At 37.1% G+C, this 19,619-nt stretch overlaps 2 protein-coding genes across 5 annotated transcripts; one reads left to right on the top strand and one right to left on the bottom strand.

Annotated features, from left to right (window-relative positions):
• Positions 1 to 1,792: 1,792 nt before the first annotated feature.
• LOC145793099 (uncharacterized) lies at positions 1,793 to 7,991 on the top strand. Of its 4 annotated transcripts, none has more exons than XM_082875631.1 (3): positions 1,793 to 3,273; positions 6,549 to 6,580; positions 7,107 to 7,991. In XM_082875631.1, exons 1-3 carry the CDS (start codon positions 3,241 to 3,243, stop codon positions 7,276 to 7,278), a joined length of 237 nt encoding a protein of 78 aa, XP_082731757.1. In that variant the 5' UTR covers positions 1,793 to 3,240; the 3' UTR covers positions 7,279 to 7,991. The 4 variants fall into 4 exon arrangements, 2 of the variants coding, with proteins under 2 accessions (XP_082731757.1, XP_082731756.1); XR_014333635.1 differs by having other exon boundaries at positions 1,795 to 3,273; XM_082875630.1 differs by having other exon boundaries at positions 1,795 to 2,263.
• Positions 7,992 to 12,411: 4,420 nt separating this feature from the next.
• On the bottom strand, positions 12,412 to 14,004 carry LOC145793896 (uncharacterized). The gene has a single exon (XM_082876787.1). It carries the CDS (start codon positions 14,002 to 14,004, stop codon positions 12,412 to 12,414), a length of 1,593 nt encoding a protein of 530 aa, XP_082732913.1.
• Between the last annotated feature and the right edge of the window lie 5,615 nt (positions 14,005 to 19,619).

Below are 19,619 nucleotides of genomic sequence, written 5' to 3'. Positions count from 1 at the left end.
TGTGGTAAGTATCTTTTATAAGTATTTGGTTGTAATTTTTGTTTAAAAAAGTAGTACACTTAATTTTATTTAATGAACCTTGGGTTTAATTTTAGTTGCATTTGCCCATTAACATTGATTTCAAGTTTGATTCTTTTTTTGTTGTCTACTAATTGTTATACATAATGCTTCAACTAGAAAATGAGTTATGCATTATCACAGAGATGGAAACTCAAAGGAGCATGATCATCCAAAAATGGATACCTCACACAAGGTAAGCTTTAATTGTTTAAAATTTTAATTTTGTTTGGTTTTACAGCCTTCAAAAATTCTTCTTCCTTATAACAAGACTCTCTTAGTCTGAATAAAGAAAATTATTCGCTCCCCTTACAAAATTTGAGTTTAATTCTATTTGGAGGTTTATATGATTTATCGGCATTCTCAATTGATCTATCTATACTATAATTTGCTTTTCTATTCGCTTGTTTACTTTAGTAATGCATATATATGTCTATTCTCACTTTGCCACTGAACGACATAATTCAATTGACCATAATAGTTATGTTCAATTCTTCTTAATTCATAACTATTGATTTTTCTATTTCTCATATGTATTTAGATGCAATTTTTCATGTTATAGTTTCTTTTGATGTAATTATTTTTCATTACAATTTCTTTCGATTTCTCATATGCATTTTGATGTGATTTTTCACAACTATTGGTTTTTTGAAGCGAATTTAAGCGAGTGATTTTGTTACAGGTCATTGATCCATATTAGAAACATTGGGTTACGTTGCTTCAACCGGTGTGTCATTGGTTAGCTCTCTCATGTTAAATTATTTATTTATTTATTTTTGGGTTAGCTAGGGTGATTCTTTTGTATCAAAATGTTCACTGACCTTTATTTGAAGGAATTTAAACCTGATAAAGCGAAAGAGTTACCAGTTATTATACTAATTTAATAACATTCTTTTCTTGAAAGTTATCCTATTCTAACTTGCTATAGTGTATAGATGTGTCATTTTGACGTGGATAAAAATCTAAAATTTGTTATTTGGACTTTAAGTATAGCAAATATTTCTAGATTCTTTGCACATGCTACATTCAAATATATAATTCATTTTTTGGACTTTCATTTTGAAATTTGCTATTTGAAATTTATAAATGCTTTCGCTAATTCAATATGTAGAAGCAATTTCAATTTCTTATATGTAAAGTTTTAAGTTGGAGTGACATTACCATTTTCATTGAGCTTCGTAACACGTGATAGCAAAAAAATTGTTGGCAGTACTTTCAGGCACGGGTCATCCCTAGTATGAGTATAATGGAAGAGGCACATTGAAAATTAGGGACACATACATTTTTTTAGACATTCTTGTGGATGCTCTTAGATCTTTTAATATAATTAAATTTGATAAATAAAAAAATAAAAAAAAAGATTGCTGAAAATGTGATTCAATATTTTCATTGATTAGGAATGTATAAAATTTTCATAAATTTTTTAACAATATATATATATATATATATTATTTTGATAAATTGTTAAAATGAAGAATTAGAAATGTGTCAATATATATTGGTTAAATGAAATTTTTGAGATAAGTATTTTGATAAATTGTTAAAATGAAGAATTAGAAATGTGTCAATATATATTGGTTAAATGAAATTTTTGAGATAAGTTTTTTGTTATATATATATTATTTTGATAAATTGTTAAAATGAAGAATTAGAAATGTGTCAATATATATTGGTTAAATGAAATTTTTGAGATAAGTTTTTTGTAATTATTATTAAACTATAATTTGATAAACAAAGATGTAGAAGGTTTGGAGATTACTTCAAAGCCTCTCTCAAGATTAGGGATATGCTCGTCATTTTCAGTGGTTGCTTTCATGGATGATAATAATAATAATAACTACCGTCTGAAGAGGCTGCGGACGCTGGCGGATGTCCGGGATTCCGGCCGCCGCGAGCGGTGGCGGCAGCACAAGGCTCTTCTGTACTCACTTGATTCCACTGCTTCAGCGCCACCAATCAAACACAACCCGATGGCCACCAGTGATCGGAATCGAAGAAACCCTAGCTTCATCGTCTTCTCTGATGATGAGGACGACAACGATACCAAGAAATTGGCAAAGCCAGAGCCAAAAAAGCAAGAGCTTGAACCCGAGCCTAGTCAGCCTCATCACTACATGGCTCACGTACCAGATGATATCATGTCTGCGATTCTATCTCGAATCCCTTGGAAGTCCATTTCCAGACTCCAATGTGTGAGCTTGTACTGGTATGGTCTCCTCAACTCTAAATCTCCATCACTCCCCATTTATTCTTTATGTAGCAAAGAACCAGAGCTCTTAGCTGGCATATTTTATCAGAAATTCAGTGCTATAAAGCCAGGCATTTATAGTAATCAAGGTAATTTTAATGCCGAAAAGGACACAAAGGTTAAGTTCTTCACATTTGGGTCTCAAAAGGAACAAGTAGATGAGTTGATTGAGAGGGGTTTGTATGCTGTAGATGAAACCATGCCTTTAATTCCATTCAATTTTTACATCGAGGCGTGTCGCCATAGACTGCTTTTGTGCTCTCGCTTGAAGCAATTTCAATTTAATTATGGTTATATTGATAGGCACTATGTTTGCAACCCCATCACCAAGAAATTCATTTGGCTCCCAAACCCTCCAGAGTCCCCTCCTCATCAGTATGTGAAAACTGGTTTTCTTGTTAATAAAGAAAGTGGGCACTACCAAATAATACAATTCCCGGTAAATTTGTGGGCAGATCCCATTGCCAAAGAGGGTTTGGTAATTGTTGATTTGTACTCATCTTTGTCGCGGGGTTGGAGAACTGAACGGTTCAAATTTCATGAAGAAGAAAATGGTAGACCAATTTCTATTGTGGTGGTGCGTTAGAAGGGTTAACAGTTCAAATAGGAGGATCACTGTCTTGGGCAGCTGCAAATAAAGTTGTAGTGTGTTGCAATATTGAGAAGGAAATTAGATTCATAAAGCAACCGGAGTTTGAGGGATTTTTTGGAAGTAGGAGCATTCCATCTTTGTGTGAATTCAATGGCATGCTCCGCTACATGGCGGGTAATTCTAACGGGGTATGTTTATGGGATCTTCAAGCCGGGGACTGGGAACTTGTGAACACCGTTTGTATTTACACAATTACAAAATCATCGTCTAGTTATGGGATAACTACTGAATATTTTCATGTCAAGCCTTTGGCCCTCCATTGGTGTTTCTGACAATCCCAGATATGATAATCTTATACAATTTTGTCAGCAACAAGGTAACGATGATTAAATTCTTGCACTCAAGCAAAACATTCATGCCTAAGATTGTGTTCCCATATCAACTTCCAAAGATGCCACTCCCTGTGTTTTAGTGGTTAGAGAATATGTTGGTACTTGGTATTATTACATGCATCCACATTTATAACATTTGGAAGGTTTTTTCTTTATTTGGATCCATGGAGCTTGAACTATTGAAGTCTTGTTATGTTTTACAACACACGCATGTATATCACTATTTATATATAGAGATCTAGATATAACTAGCTTGGAAATCAAACTAGATGGGGTCTTTTCCTCTAGCTTCAGTGGTCCATGTCCATACAAATTGAAAGATTTGTGGATACATATGCATGAACCTGCACGTCTGTAGACACAAATTTTAAAACATGAAAGTGTTTCAACACATTTCAAAATTTATGTTACAAATGTCCACTGTTTAGTTTTTGGACTAAACGGTGTTGATTATTTGAAAAGCAGGTTTTTATTTCTGATCTGTATTTCAGATCGTTAATTACACATTTTATACAAATGAAACCTCCGATTAATGAAGAACAAAATAAACAACAAAAGACAATTTAAGAAAAATAAATATTTTATTAAAATTGTTTTGGGCTTTGAACCCTCGAATACAAAATACAATTCTTAGGTTTGGAACCCTTTACCTAATCATCGCCATTAGCGTAGGCTCTTGAGTTCTCTAGGCTTCGCTTCTTTTTTCTTGTAACGACTTCTTTAGCTCTCAATTTCTTTTTCTCTCTCTGATATTTTTACTTCTGATTTCCTGATCTCCCGTCTTGTGTGATGGTTCTCATATTTGTAGAGGGCCATTAGGTGATAGGAATGCCTCATCTTCAATTTGAATTTCAAATTGAATGATAGCCCCATTTGAATTTTGAATAATAGCGCTATCTGATTAATCGTATATCTGATTAACCAGATTGATCTTTGGGGTTTCATCCTGTGTGGTGTCCTTGCTGTAGACTCTACAGGTTTCATCTTTCGTAGGCTCTACGTATCACTTGAGCATCTTGAATAACGTCGTTAAGATACAACGTCATTTTATTTATGCACTTCAACGGATCATATTAATCTTTTTAGGAAGTGATTACCTACAACTTTCCTATCATAGGCTCTATACATGTTATAAATTTAGTAGAAATTTATGTGCCAACAAATGCCTCTCGTGACTTGGACAAGTGAATTTTCTTAACTGTGCAAGTCACGACAATTTGGCACTTTTATCTGGATGCTCTTTAGGTCTTGGATGGAATTATTTCTTGGCCTTGGTCCCTTTCTGCCACTTTTTAGGCTTTGTATTTTGTTTTAATGGGTTGATAGCTCCTTATAGTTCATGGGCCTTTTATTATTATTATTATTTTTTTTAGGGCACAGGCCCCTTTTTTATGGACTTTGGCCTTTTTTTTTTTTTGGTTCGTAAGGGTCATGGGTAAGATCCAAAGATTTAATTGGACATTTCATTTTGTGGGCCTCTAACTTGCCACCATTTTTTTACAATAGATTTTTTTCTAGGTCATCATGGATTTTTCTAGACCATCATGGACCTTTCCTTTTCTCGGCCGCCATTTTTAATTGGGCCTTTTCTTTTGTAGGCCTCCAACTTGTTACATATTTTTTTTTTTTTTTTTTTTTTTTTTTTTTTTTTACAGTAGATTTTTTTTTTCTAGGCCATCATGGACCTTTCCTTTTCTAGGCCACCATTTTTTTAGATTGGGCCTTTTCTTTTGTGAGCCTCCAACTTGCCACTTTTTTTAAAATTTTTTTTTAGGAGATATATATATATATATACATATATATTTTAGGAGTTTGTCTAAATAGAATAGGATGGATTGACATTGGTAGGATTTCTAACCCTACACAAACTCTTAGAGTATTTCAAGTCCTACCTAAACTCTTGCTTCTTTGAAGTATTTAGGAGACCACTACCTCCTTTCTTAAGCAAGAATTTTTTGCTTATATAATACCTATCCATGCATGTGGACAATAGATTTTTTCCTCCTACAACTTTGTTCTTCTAGCAGATTTTTTTTTTTGTTTCCAGCAATTTTTTAGCAGCCCTTTTTTTTCATTCTGCAAATTTTGTAGTGCATATTAGGTCTTCATCCTTCAAAAGTTGTCTGGCCATTGTCTTTCTTCTTTCCCCAAAAGAAGGCACAAAAGAATTCCTTCAAATTCCTTTTAATCAGGTATACTTTCATCATAATATTTGATGCTTTCTTTTCACCCCTTGTTTTTACTACTGCCAGTTTTTTTGCTGCTGCCAGAAGAAAGTTTTAACACCCATACCAACTTCATGGATGTCATACTCATAAATTTTGCATGCAGTGGCATCCCTTGGCCTAACAAAACTTCTATCTCTGCATATTTTTAAGGCATAAGATTTCTTTTCTTCAAGAAAGAACAAGTTCTTTTATGAAGCTATGCAATATGCCTTCTATCCATAGCACCTTTTTTTTTAAGAATTTTAAGCAACAACCTGTTTGGTTTGTAATTTTATATATTTTTTTTACTCACAGTAGAATCAAGTAAGCATATTTTTTAAAATTATTATTATTATTATTTTTTTCTGTTGTTGCTTGTTTTTTTATGAGCCCAAACAAAGACCTTTCTTGTTTAAAAAAAGAAAAAACCTGCTATACCCTTTTGTGTAACGGCATATATTTGTTTATTTAGCAGATTTTGCTAAAAAAATATGAACATAATTTTTATTTATTTTTAAAAAATTTTTTTTTAATTTTTTTTTAAAGCATGCTGCCTTTTATTTATTTTGTATTAGTAACAGCCCCTTGTACAATTGGTGCTTGGCTTTATAAGACTGTTTTGATCTTTTTCCATGTGGGTCTTTCAACTGGCCATTATGACAGCTTCAAATCTTTCCTTACATTGAATTTCCACTTTCTGCTAATTTATCCATCAAACTTGCATCTCTTCTTAGTTCGAGAAAGACATTAGCCACATAATCTTTCTGTTTGCTGCTTCAATCAGATTCAAGCTACTTTAATGAATTCCACCATTCAATCTCCCCTTTGATCACTTTTAGATCGTTACTGGACAATTCCATTGGAGAAAGACTTTCAAGCATAAGACAGAAAAAAAAATTTGATTGGAACAAAAACTTTTTTTTTTTTTTTTGAATCTAATCTAATCAAAGCCTGTTCCCTCGTGATTCGTGCAAGTGAATTTTAATTATACGAATTACGATTTTTTTTTTAATTTTTTGGCAATTATTCACGTCTTTTTCCCTCTTTTGCAGGCAACACGCAAGGCGTCAGAGTTTGTTTGCAGGTATCATTGCCCTTTCCAACCTAATGGCAATGAGTGGCTTGAATCCTTGGTAGTGATTGTGTCCTTTCATCCCAATGGCTTGAATCCTTGGCAGTGAATGTGTCCTTCACCCCATGGCTTGAATCCTTAGCAATGATTGTGTTTTTTCACCCCAATGGCTTGAAACCTTAGCAGTGAATGTGTCCTTCACCCCAATGGCTTGAATCATTGGCAGTGATTGTGTCTTTCACCCCAATGGCTTGAATCTTTGGCAGTGATTGTGTCCTTCACCCCAACGGCTTGAATCCTTGGTAGTGATTGTGTTCGTCACCCCAACGGCTTGAATCCTTGGTAGTGATTGTGTCCTTCACCTCAACGGCTTGAATCCTTGGCAGTGATTGTGTCCGTCACCCCAACAGCTTTAGTCCTTGGTAGTGATTGTGTTCGTTACCCCCAACGACTTGATTCCTTGGCAAGGGGCTTTCGCTAATTTCTTTATATTATGACATTTTGCCTTCACTAACACTTTTTTTTTTTTTTTTTGAAGCATGGAAAAGACACTTGAATATTTTCGACGTGACGAGAGGGATGTATTGGATAAATCTGGTCCGAAAATAATTCGACACAAACCTATCATTGCTTTTTTATCAACTACCAAGTTAGATCCCTACATCCCTTTACATACGGCTTCCGAAGACTTGGTCTATACAGGAATTTGAAACTATTGTGAGATTCTCGAGAAAGGGCATTCCAAATCAATTGGTTTATTCCTTGTCTCAATCCTCTATCCATTTTTTGAAGACCTTGACTGCTCTAAATTTGATACTCTTCTTAAGAGAATGAAATATGAAAAATTGAAGTGGGATAATTCTTTTAATGTCTGCGGCATTTCTACCCATTTGCAATTCCCTATATGGATTTTTTAGTTGAATGACGTTCTTTCCACATTTGCCCCTATTTTGAAAAAGTGTGGGATTTATGCTGCAATCTATGTATCCCAATTTGCTTATGCTAGGAACAAGGTTTTAAAAAGCGGCCGCAACCGTTACGGCCGTTTTTGCAGTGTGATTAAGATTCACAGGCGTGTCGGCTGTAGTGGCTGCCGTAGTGGTCGTAGCAGTACCGTAACAGTCGTAACGGCCTGTTACGCACCGTTACGTAACGGTTCCGAACTGTTTCTTTCGAAAAAACACATAAAAAAAGCTAAAATTGTGGAAGAGGGATAGAGAGAAGTGGGAAGATAAAGAGAGAAGATGGAGGAGCAAGAGATAGAGAGAGAAAAGGGAAGATGAAAAACATATTATTGATTTGTTGAAACTGTAAAACCTATGCTATTCTATTCAGCTGCTATCACTCAACTATTTTGTTTGTGTGTGTCTATCTATATATTGTTTGATAATAATAATAATAATAATAATAATAATAATAATAATAATAATAATAATAATAAATGTGGTCATTATCTATTTGACTTGGTTAAAATATGTATATATATATATATTTAAGCTCTTATTTATTCTTACTTTTGTCATTATTTATTTTATATATAATAGTTAATGATGGATTTTTTGTATAATATAAAGTCATTAATTATTAAAATAAAATATAAAAAACTCAGTTTATAGTGATTTAAAAATATAAAATATATTGGATCATACTTAAAAATTTATAAAAATTGATTAATATTTATTTTAAACCCAATAAATATGATCGTGGAAAAGAAATATGCGTATCGGTAATTTTTTTTTAAATTGTGCTAAAAATAAAAAAATTCACGGTTTCAGTTACCGCAATCGTTACGTTACGGCCTTTACACCCCGCAATTGCGCCACCGCCACCGTTACGGCGACCGCAATCGCTTTTCAGAACCTTGGCTAGGAATGTCTCCCTGCTCAAAGGATTCTTAGAGCGATGGTCACCCGACACCAACACTTTCCACTCCATTTACGGCGAACTTGGGATCTCTTTATGAGACCTTTATCACATTAGCGGGCTCCCTATACGTGGCGAGTTTTATGAAGAGTTCACCCTCTCCAATGACATTTTATATTCGTCCTAGACATCCAAGGCGTGCTGTGGACTTTTCAACATTTATGCCAACTCTTTTCAATCCAAGAAGTTTAACCACTGGACTTTCAAATTCATTGACGAATCCCCAATTTTGATTAGTGGTTTTCAACAAAAAGATAGAATCCCTGATCTTTCTGGTTTTTTGGCGAGCTGGCTTAGCGAATTTGTCTTCTCTCACTCTTCCGGGGAAATTCATCCAACTACGTTTCATGTAGCCACCAAAATGGCCGGTGGAAGGCCATTCCCGTCCTTGTGTACCTCTATCATTTTCTTGGTAAAATGGCATCATCACCTTTACTTGGGAAGGAAAATATTCATGGTCCTTTGCATTACCTTTTTGGATGGATTTCACTATATTTTGTTAAGACTTACTCTCATGGGGATCCTCAGTCGATTTGTCTGATTCCTGATATTCATTTCATGTCATATCTTGGGTTTATTGGAAACCAATTGGCTGCCCAATTTTTTATTGATAAATTTCCATTTGTGGACTCTCTCCTAACTTATCGTACGGAGTGTCAGTTTAGGGCTCTTACGCATGAAGGTGAACCTCCAGGCATTTTGGTCGACTCTGAAAGGATATCACCTTTCCACCTTGGCTATCTTATATCTTTGAGGCAAGGGATTTTAACTGTTAAAATGGGATTTAATTTCATTTCTGAACCGTACTCCCCTAATTGATACGGTCGTCAATTTGGGTTTGCTCAAGCGTGTCCTACACCGCTTAATGTATCTTGTCGGCAGCCCTCTGAGTGGTCTAAATTTTATTACAACTGGCGCCATATGCTACGCTGCGGTACAAAAGTCTCATTGGAGTTACCAAGCTCCTGATCTACTTCTCACGTAACCATACCTTATGCCAATTGGTGGTTGCGAACTTCCTTTACCGTGCTCCAATATGTTACTCATACCCAGCCGGAATCTTCACGCAAGAGAAAACTGGATATGTCAATCAAAGACCGAAAGACGAAGAATCCTTCTTAGTCTAGAGCTAGGTCATCATCTTCACCTATTGCTCTGGAAGCATCATCACCTCAGAGAATGGATAATAGTTAACTACTTATTGCTCATTCCCGATCTAGTTACTCGGTTTCAGATCTCCTTCATCTTTTCGAGGATATGTGTAATTCTCAATTTAAAATGAGATTTAGCTTTGAGCAAGTAGATTCTAGCCCTTAATTTTCTAGTCTAGCAAAGCTTTTTCCAGAGACTATGTTTATCAGTGATTGTACAGGAACTTCCCAACCAACAGTATCGACCAAAACCCAATGGACCAATTTCGCACATACCTGTACTCTTTTCTTGAAGATAAAGATGAGAATATGATTCAAGAACTTTTTGAGGGAGATGGGTATGAATTAACTGCCTTGGGTCGTATTCGCATTAAGAGTATTGAAATTCCTTCTCCCACCAAATCTTTTGATCGTTCTCTTAATGGGAGTAGCGAGAGTGAAGATGAGTTTTATTACTACACCCCTCTTTTAGATGGCACACCGACTAAGATGAGTAAATTGCCCCTAGCAAATGTAGCTTTTTCTTCTCCTTCTTCGAACAAGCCATCCAAGCTACTAGAGAAAGGTATAATTCTTTTTTTTTTTTTTTTTTTTTTTTTTGAATACCTTTTATTTTCTTAGGCACTGTGCCTCGGACTTCTCCAGCTGCCTCGCATATGCCATTGGCTACCTTTAATGGTATTCTTATTCATTTCTCGTACCTCATTTTATTTCATCATGTATACATACTCAAATAACTCTTTTTTCTTTAGATCATGCCACATTGCAAAATCCGTGGTCCACTTGTGGGAATCACAACTTGTCTCCTCTCCCACCTAAGTCTCTTCAAGCCGTACATCAAGGCATACTTCATTCATCTATATATATATATATATTGTTTTTACCTTCTATGTTTTCATTAAGTATCTCCTTCTATTTTCACAAAAATTACTTCTGACACATTGGAAGAGACAGACGAAATTACTTCTGATATCTCGGAAGAGGCCCAAATTCTTGCAGACTTACTTGAAGCAAATGAGGTTAACAAATTATTTGACAAACTTGAAGCACCCTTTGCTCCATCTAGCCTTTTTTTGGGAACTTCCTCTAACGAAGCAGCCACCCATATTCAGAAAGGTCTTACTATTTCTCTCCAATCAATGACAGATGTTAATGGCATGATTGTTGTACCAAACAACATTTTCATGATTTTGAAGAGTTTGGGTGTAGACTTCACCTCATTTTACGAGAAAGTGAAGATATTCCTTGGGTGCTTTGCTTTGAAAACCCAACTTGCAAATTCTTCAATCTTGTCTATTGCAGAATTTGAGGCCCAATACTATTAGAAGAAGCTTCATTTTGACAAAGTTTCTGGCGAACATGAATAGTTGTCTGCTTCAATTATCAAGTCAGATGAGCACATTGCGGGTCTTAATTAAAGGATTATTCAAACCAAAGAGTTACTCAAACAACTTGAAGAGGAATTGTCATCCACCAAAGCGGAACATGCATCCTTTATGTGTGATTTTGCACAAGCTTCCGAGAGTGTTTCTAAATAAAAAAAGACGTGCAAACTGCTCTGAATGTTTTGAGCCAACACAAGAAGAAGAATGGACAACACAGTGTTGTGGAACGTGCTTTTGAAAGGGCTAAAGCTTCTCTTAATGAATGAATGCACTTTTATTTTGTTATTCATCCGAACATAATGTATTTATGAAATTTCGCTCAGTGAAAGATTTATTTGTTATATGAAATTTCTTAATACAATACATTGATTTGCCTTATTTTAGCCGTTCATAGTTTATACTCTTGCGGGCCCAGAGTATCCAATGTTTTATCACCTTAGATTTCGGTAAGGTATTTTAACAGTTTGAGCACATACAATACCGTTTGTGATATTCGACTTTTGTTTGGCCTTACACAGTTTATACTCTTGCGGGCTAGGAGTATCCAATGTTTTACCACCTTAGATTTTGGTGGGATATTTTAGCAGTTTAACCACATATAATACCGTTAGTGGTATTCGACTTTTGTTTGGCCATATACAGTTTATACTTTTGCGGGTCAGGAGTATCCAATGTTTTACCGCCTTAGATTTCGGTGTGATATTTTAGCAGTTTAACCACATACAATATCGTTGGTGGGATTCGACTTTTGTTTGGCCATACACAGTTTATACTCTTACTGGTCAGGAGTATCCAATGTTTTACTACCTTAGATTTTGGTGGGATATTTTAGCAGTTTAACCACATACAATACCGTTGGTGGGATTCGACTTTTATTTGGCCGTACATAGTTTATACTCTTGCGGGTCAGGAGTATCCAATGTTTTACCACCTTAGATTTCGGTGGGATATTTTAGCAGTTTAACCACATACAATACCGTTGGTGGGATTCGACTTTTGTTTGGCCGTACACAGTTTATACTCTTGTGGGTCAGGAGTATCTAATGTTTTACCGCCTTAGATTTCGGTGGAATATTTTAACAGTTTAATCACATACAATACCGTTGGTGGTTTTTTTTTTTTTTTTTTTTTTTTTCTATGCCCTAACTTTTGCTTAGGCTGCCCTTTTGGGTTTTCAACCTAGTAGACTTTCTTAAGGGTAATATCTCATCAAGAATCTTGTATTAGTTGGGGGAATGATTCTGTCACCATCCATCGTTATCAACAAATAGGCCCCATTAGAATGAACCTTTTCAATCACATAAGGTTTTTCTCATTTGGGCTCAAGCTTTCCTTTTGTTCTTCGTGAGACTACTATGGGTGTTGTAACCATTAGTACCAAGTCTCATTTTTTAAAGGAGTGAAGCCTCACCCTTTTATTGAACGCATTTGCCATCCTTTGTTGGTAGATCTCCAAATTCTGTTGAGCATACAATCTTCTTTCATCTAGGGTCTCGAGCTCAGTCAACCTCACTCTTGCACTTTCATCTTCTGTTAAGGACTCTTGTATTGCCACTCGCAATGATGGTATTTGAACCTCAAATGGTAACACTGCTTCTTCTCCAAAAACCAATGAATAAGGAGTTGCTTGAGTAGGAGTTCTGTGCGAAGTCTGATAAGCCCACAAAGTTTCTTGTAACTTTTCGAGCCAAACTCTTTTGTTCTTATCCACCATCTTCTTGAGAATTTTGCACAATGTCTTGTTGAAAGCTTCTGCTAAACCATTGGCAGGTGCATGATATTTTGATGAATGGTTGTTTTTGATTTTGTATTTGGTAAATAACTTGTTCAAAGCATCACTCTTGAATGGCTGTCCATTATCCATGATGATACTTTTTGGAATCCCGAACCTGTAAATAATATGGGTTCGGATGAACTCAGAGACAACTGTGCTTTTTATATCCTTTAAAGCCATGGCCTCTGCCCATTTTGAGAAATAGTCAGTTGCAGCTAGGATGTATCGATATCTTGCTGAAGATGGAGGTACAAAAGGACCAATAATGTCCATACCCCATGCTGCAAATGGCCAAGAACAAGTTGTTAAATGTAAAGGCTTTGGGGGTTGGTGGAGAAAGTTCCCATGGAATTGGCAAACTTGGCATCTTCGAGCATAATCTATGCAATCTGCAATCATAGTCGGCCAATAGTATCCCAACTGTTTTAGCTGCATATGTAATTTAGGACCACTTTGGTGTGCCCCACATACACTAGCGTATATTTCTGCCATTACCTCTTGAATATGCTCCTTGGCTATACACCGCATGTACGTTCCATCCAAAGACCTTTTGTATAACTCATCTTTCCACAGGACGAATTTGGTAACCCTACGTCTCACTTCAATTCTTTTTACTTTATCTTCAGGTAGCCTACCATGTTGAAGGTAAGCTATGAATGGTTCCCGCCAATCCTCCTCGCTTTCTCCTTTCGTGGTGACAACCAAGATTGGAACCAAGTCAAAAACTTCTTTTAAAGGTTGTAACACCCTTCTTTCACCTACCGTGATAGTAATTGTTTTGCTATCTGGTAAGGTCAATGATGCAGCCAAACTTGCAAGTGAATCAACACGAGCATTTGTTTTTCTCCTCACATGGAAAATACGTGTTTCCCTAAATTGTGAAATCAATTCATCAGCCTTTTCATGATAAGGGATGAGACTTGTTTTCTTAACAATGTACTCTCCACGGAGTTGCTTCACCACCAGTTCTGAATCTCCATAAATTGAGAGTTTTTCAATAGGAATTTGTAATGCCAATTCTAATCCAGCAATTACAGCTTCATATTCTGCCTCATTATTGGAGCATCCTTCACTTAGGGCGAAAGAATGGGTGATTATAGCATTATTTGGAGTCACAAACACAATTCCAATTCCAACTTTATTGTTTTTAGGATTTTCTTGCTTCTTGCCATCTGGACTCCTTGAAGCCCCATCGAAATACATCTCCCATCCTTTCTAGATTTCTATTTCCATAACCTCTTCATCTGGTAAATCAGTTACTAGAGGTGAGTCATCAAGTATAGGATATGCTGCCAAAAAATCTACTAGAGCTTGCCCCTTTACAGCTCTTTAGGGAACATATTCAATTGCGAATTGTTGGAGAATTACAGCCCACTTTGTAATTTTCCTTGAAAGTATAGGCCGTGAAAGTATATATTTGAAGGGGTCTGCTCTTGATATCAACTTGACTTCGTGTTCCAGGACATAGTGCTTTAGTTTTTGCAAGGCGAACACCAAGGCAAGACATGTCTTTTCGATAGGAGAATAATTGACTTCTGCCCCAGCCAGAGTACGAGTCAAGTAATAGAAGACATTTTCTTTCTCGTGCTCATTGTGTTGTGCCAACAGTGCCCCTAACGAACCATCCAGGGCTGTTATGTACAACAAGAGTGGTTTCCCTTTTATTGGGCTCATGAGTACTGGAGGCTTCAAAAGATACTCCTTAATACTATTAAAAGCATTTTGGCACTGCTGATTCCATTCAAATGGAACACCCTTTTTCATCAATCTTGAGAATGCCAAGCATTGACCAGCCAAGTTCGAAATAAATTTTCTGATATAAGCTAATCTCCCTTGTAGCCCCTTCAATTCCCTTAAATTTCGCAGAGGAGGCATTTCAGCAATGGCTTTAATCTTAGTAGGGTCAATTTCAATCCCTTTGTTTCGAACCACAAACTCTAGAAATTTTCCTGAGGAAACTCTAAATGCACATTTTAGTGGGTTCATCTTGAGTTTGTATCTCCTCAAACGTTCGAAGATTCTTCTCAAATCTTCCACATGGTTTTCTTTCTCCTTTGTCTTGACGACAAGATCATCAACATAGCATTCAATGGTGTCATGGAGCATATCACCGAAAATTACAGTCATCGCCCTTTAACACGTGGCCCCAGCATTTTTCAGGCCAAAAGGTATTACCTTATAGCAAAAGACTTCTCTCGGAGTCCTGAATGCAGTCATTTCTTCATCTTCAGGTGCCATTTGGATTTTGATTGTATCCTGAGTGTCCATCCATAAAAGACAAGGTTTCATACCCAGTAGTTATATCTACAAGAAGTTCAGTGATGGGCAAGGGAAAGTCATCTTTAGGACAAGCCTCATTGAGATCACGGAAATCAATGCAAACCCTGATTTGACCATTCTTTTTCTTGACCGGCACTATGTTTGCTAGCCAGGTTGGATATTTGACTTCCCTGATGAATCCTGCATTGATAAGCTTGTCGACTTCAGCTTCAATTTGGGCTGTAAGCTCTGGTCGAGTTCGTCTCTGAGGCTGTTTAGCTAGCCGTTTCTCAGGGTGAATTGCAAGCTTATGGACTGCAATCTCTGGATTAAGACTAGGCATTTCACTGTAGTTCCATGCAAATATGTCACGATACTCCCTTAAGAAGGAAATATATTGCCGAGCTTCTTCTTCCTTTAAATTTGCACTAATGAAGGTTGGTTTGTTTTCTCCTTCATCACCCAGATTTACTTCACGAAGGTCATCCACAGTGGCTTGGCCTTCTACTTCAAATTCCGTTGGTGCAGGTTGAGCTTCATCTTGGTCAACATCTTCCAACACATCTTGAGTGATAGTCATGTTTACTGGAAATTTTTCCTCATCCCCCTGATATCCTAATCCTTCTGTCCTGGCGGTGATAATACCGCCTTGTTGGATAGCCTGCCTCTGCGAAGGTGTTAATGTAAAGTCAAAATGTGTCATTGTTTCTAGTATTTTTTCAGGATCTAAACCAACTTTTACCAACATCGTGTAATTTCTGCACTGAAAGTAGGCTTCTCAAAACTCGAGATGTTTTCTTCTGTCACTTGTTCAACTTTCACTTTCTGTTCAACATCTCCAAGTGTGTAGAATATGATGGGTTTCGACCCTTTTCCTTTAGAGGGGACCACAGTCTTATTATATTTCTCCACATATGTGCATTATGTCCTCCTTAATGGCAACGCGAACTCACCCTTGAGATCCAAAATTAGATTTATTGGGGCTAGAGCCTTTGCCCCCAGTTTCCTTTCGGACTTTGGCACATATCGAAAAGTTCTTTTTGTTGAAACTAGAGTAAACTCTAGAGCGTCTTTGACATTCGGAGTATCTTCTGACTTTTTCACATTTTTTCCCTTTCTTTGTGAAGTCTTTGTATAGAAGCGAGCATCAGCATAATAGGCCTCTACTTCTCCAAATGGATCAATGTCAGCCACAATTGTCCCCTATTTTTTGGGTGAAGGCAACAGATACTTGATACATTGGTGATAAGTTGATGGCACTGCATGATGATTATGCATCCGTGGTCTCCCAAGCAAAGCATTGTAGGAGGTGTCTACATCAATGACCAAGAACTCAGTGCTTTCTTCAATATCCCCAAACTTGGTTCACAATTCAATCTTCCCCATTGGGCGTTGTTCATTCTGATTAAATCCTTGAATGACCAAACGACTTGGGCAAAGTTGTGAAATTCGAACCCCTAATAAGTTTAAGGCCCTCCGAGGCAGGAGGTTTACCGTAGATCCTCTATTAACCAGAATTTGAGAAATTTTCACATCATGGATCAGCCCAGTGATAAACAAAAACCGATTATGGTCTGTCATTTCAGCACACGTGTCTTTGTTACCAAAGGTTACCATAGCCATGCATGTAGTTGTATTCTCTTGATTTCTACCCTCGATTTCTTTGTGGAAATCCTCTGGCTTGGATAGGGCATATATTAAAGACTTTCGAAGCTTTGGAGACATTTTCAGTGCATCATATACGCTCAATAATGCTGGAATTTTCTTTAGATGAGCTAGTACATTATATTTCACTTGCTCTTCCTCCAGCAAAACCTGTGGAACTTTTTACGTTTGAGGGTCCTAAGGATTTCGTAATTTCCTCCGGTAGGTCAAATAAGTCTGGCATACTTCAGCAACCGCCTTTTTGTCGATCTCAACCTCTTTTGTTCCCTCACTTGTTTGGACCACGTTAATTGGTCCAGCTGCAGGGTGATCATCATCATCAGCCACTTCTCCATCTTCCTGGAATTGCATTCTTCTCCCATTTCTTAGGTACCGGGAGTCACGCCTATAAAAGCATTGGGATTTTACAAAATCGTTCTTCATGGCCTCCCAATTAGGCACCACCACCCCTTCGATGGAGCAATACCAGTCAAAGGCGGTCCCTTCCAAAGAAATGGGGAATTGTTTTAGGCAAAGTGTTTGATTTTAAGTTGTTTCCCAACACTGTTTCAAAAAACGCCTAATATGTTTTTGAGGATCTCAATACCCCTCATATAAGACAAAATTCGGAAGTTCGTATCCTTCAGGAAATGGTGTTTGCTCTACCCATAAAGGGAACAAATCCCTTGGGCGATAAGTGCCCATCTCGAAGATCAAGGGCAGTTTCAATCTTCTCCTCAATTGTGCCTTCTATGAAATCATATGTTTGAGAAGATATACCTTCGTCATCAAAATGTTTTGACATCTCAATTTCTATTGGCCATGGTTTATAAAATGTCCTATAGAATCGATCAGCCATGGTGTCCCAATCTGGGATTGAATTAGGTGGCAGGCTGAAGTACCAATCTGCTGCCCATCGTTCCAAAAAAAGAACGAACTGTCATAGAAGTAACGCCTGGCTTTTTACTGTGTTTCCACATTGTGCAAGGAAACGAACCAAATGGCGCCTTGGACAACCTGTCCCATTATATAAAGGAAAACAAGGTACTGCATATCCTTGTGGGAATTGAACCCATTCGACCCAATTAGGGAAAGGGTGTCCAGAAATTTCATTTATTTCAATAATCAAATTTTGATGGGCTTCAAAACCCCCATCTTTCAAAGAGACTGTTGCTTTTGCCTGATGTTCCGCTTCCCTTTTAGCTTCAATTTTTGCTTTCTCATCATCACTTGGATTGCAAATGATTTGTATTTCTCGCTCTTCAAAATTTACATCCACAGTGATGACATTATAAGGAAAGTCAAAGTGGTCACTTGATATACTTTCTCTATCGTATGTCCTAGCTGGGGATGTGTGTGGTGAACCATCAGGAGAAAAGTCAAGTTCCCAATCTTCATTAGGATCCTCAACTTGAGATGACTTTGCTTGTTTACTTGAATGCTTCCATACTTCATCATCCGACATACACCTGCCATTCACCTCATCATCCTTGAAGTGTAGTCATTTTTTCACCTTTTTCACAAGCTCAGAGTCGGACCTACACCCGGTGTCTCCTTGTTCTGTTCCCCTTATATATTCTGGAGTGCTTTGATAGTACATTGGTGGTATTGGCAAATATTTTGGAGAAAAGGCTTCTGTTGTGTACTCCGGAGAAACTGGTGTATACTCTGGTGAGGCTAGTGTGTATTCTGGAGAAGTTAGTGTATACTCTGGTGAGTCAGGTATGCAGATAGGAGATTTAATGCAATCTCCTTCCCTAACTTTTGAACCAACTTCACCCTCATCTTCCTCTTCATCACTCAAAACAATGATGGTTAGGCAAGGGGCCAAAGTAAACTTTTCCTCCCTCCTTTTATCAAAGTATGTCTGCAACTCCACAGGTTGAAATTTTGAAGGTAGAAATTCCTCCAATGTGACTGGGACAATGGGACATTGCTCTAACTGCTCATCAGGGACCAATTTCTCCCATTTCCCCTTTTTTGGGTTCTTTTTTTATTTTCTCTTACTTACTTTGGCTTTTTTCTATTTCTTGGAAACTTTTGATTTTTGCTTTTTGGAAACTTTTGGCCCTTGTGTTGTTGAATCAACCACATTTCTAGCTTTCACTATGGCATTTTGTTTTTTCTTCATGCTTTTTGACTGATAAACAACCCATTCACCTTCATTATCATTGTCGATAGTGTTTGGGTTAGCAGATGCTTTCTCTTGAGGAGGGAGCTCGATAATCTTAGAGTCCAAAAGTTCCTGAATTTTATCCTTCAGAACAAAGCACTCTTTTATCGGATGGCTAATTAAACGATGGTAGGGGCATTACTTTGGATCGTTGGTCTTTCTTACCTCATGTGGTCTTTTCACCTCAGGGAGAGCAATCAACTTTTGCTCCAACAGATTTTCAAATAGGTCTTCGACCAGATCATCCGTGAAAGAATATTTCTTCTCCAACCTCTCTTTGATAGTCACCTTTTTAAATTCCTTGGGCTTTTTAGCCCCTACTACAACAGGACCCTTCTTTCTGGTTTTAATTATAGCTGCAATTGAGGACTCAACCCTTTCAACAGCCCTAGGCCTCATTCGTTTAGCTAGATGCAGCTCCATATCATGGGCTTTGGTGCATAGATCGTTGAATCCTTCAAAAGTTTGAGCCATAAGAGCCGTAGAGAGCTCATGTCGGAAGTTGTTAAAGCACATCCGAATTAACTCTAATTGCGTAAACTTTTGAGGATAGGCAAACGTCAAAGCTTGCCATCTTGTAATGAAATCTGTAACAGACTCATTGTCACGTTGCTTGGTCGCAATCAGTTCTAGTACTCCAACTCGCCTTTGTGTGTTGCAGAACTGTTTAAGGAACTCCTTCACCATGGAATCCCAATTTGGGATTGATCCCTCAGGAAGATTAGCATACCAAGTAAATGTA

This window comes from Camellia sinensis, chromosome 6 (genome assembly GCF_055761805.1).
Source record: "Camellia sinensis isolate YWXY chromosome 6, ASM5576180v1, whole genome shotgun sequence".
Lineage (NCBI taxonomy): Eukaryota > Viridiplantae > Streptophyta > Magnoliopsida > Ericales > Theaceae > Camellia > Camellia sinensis.
Note: the sequence above shows the minus strand (reverse complement) of the source record. Positions and strands in the feature narration are given on the sequence as shown.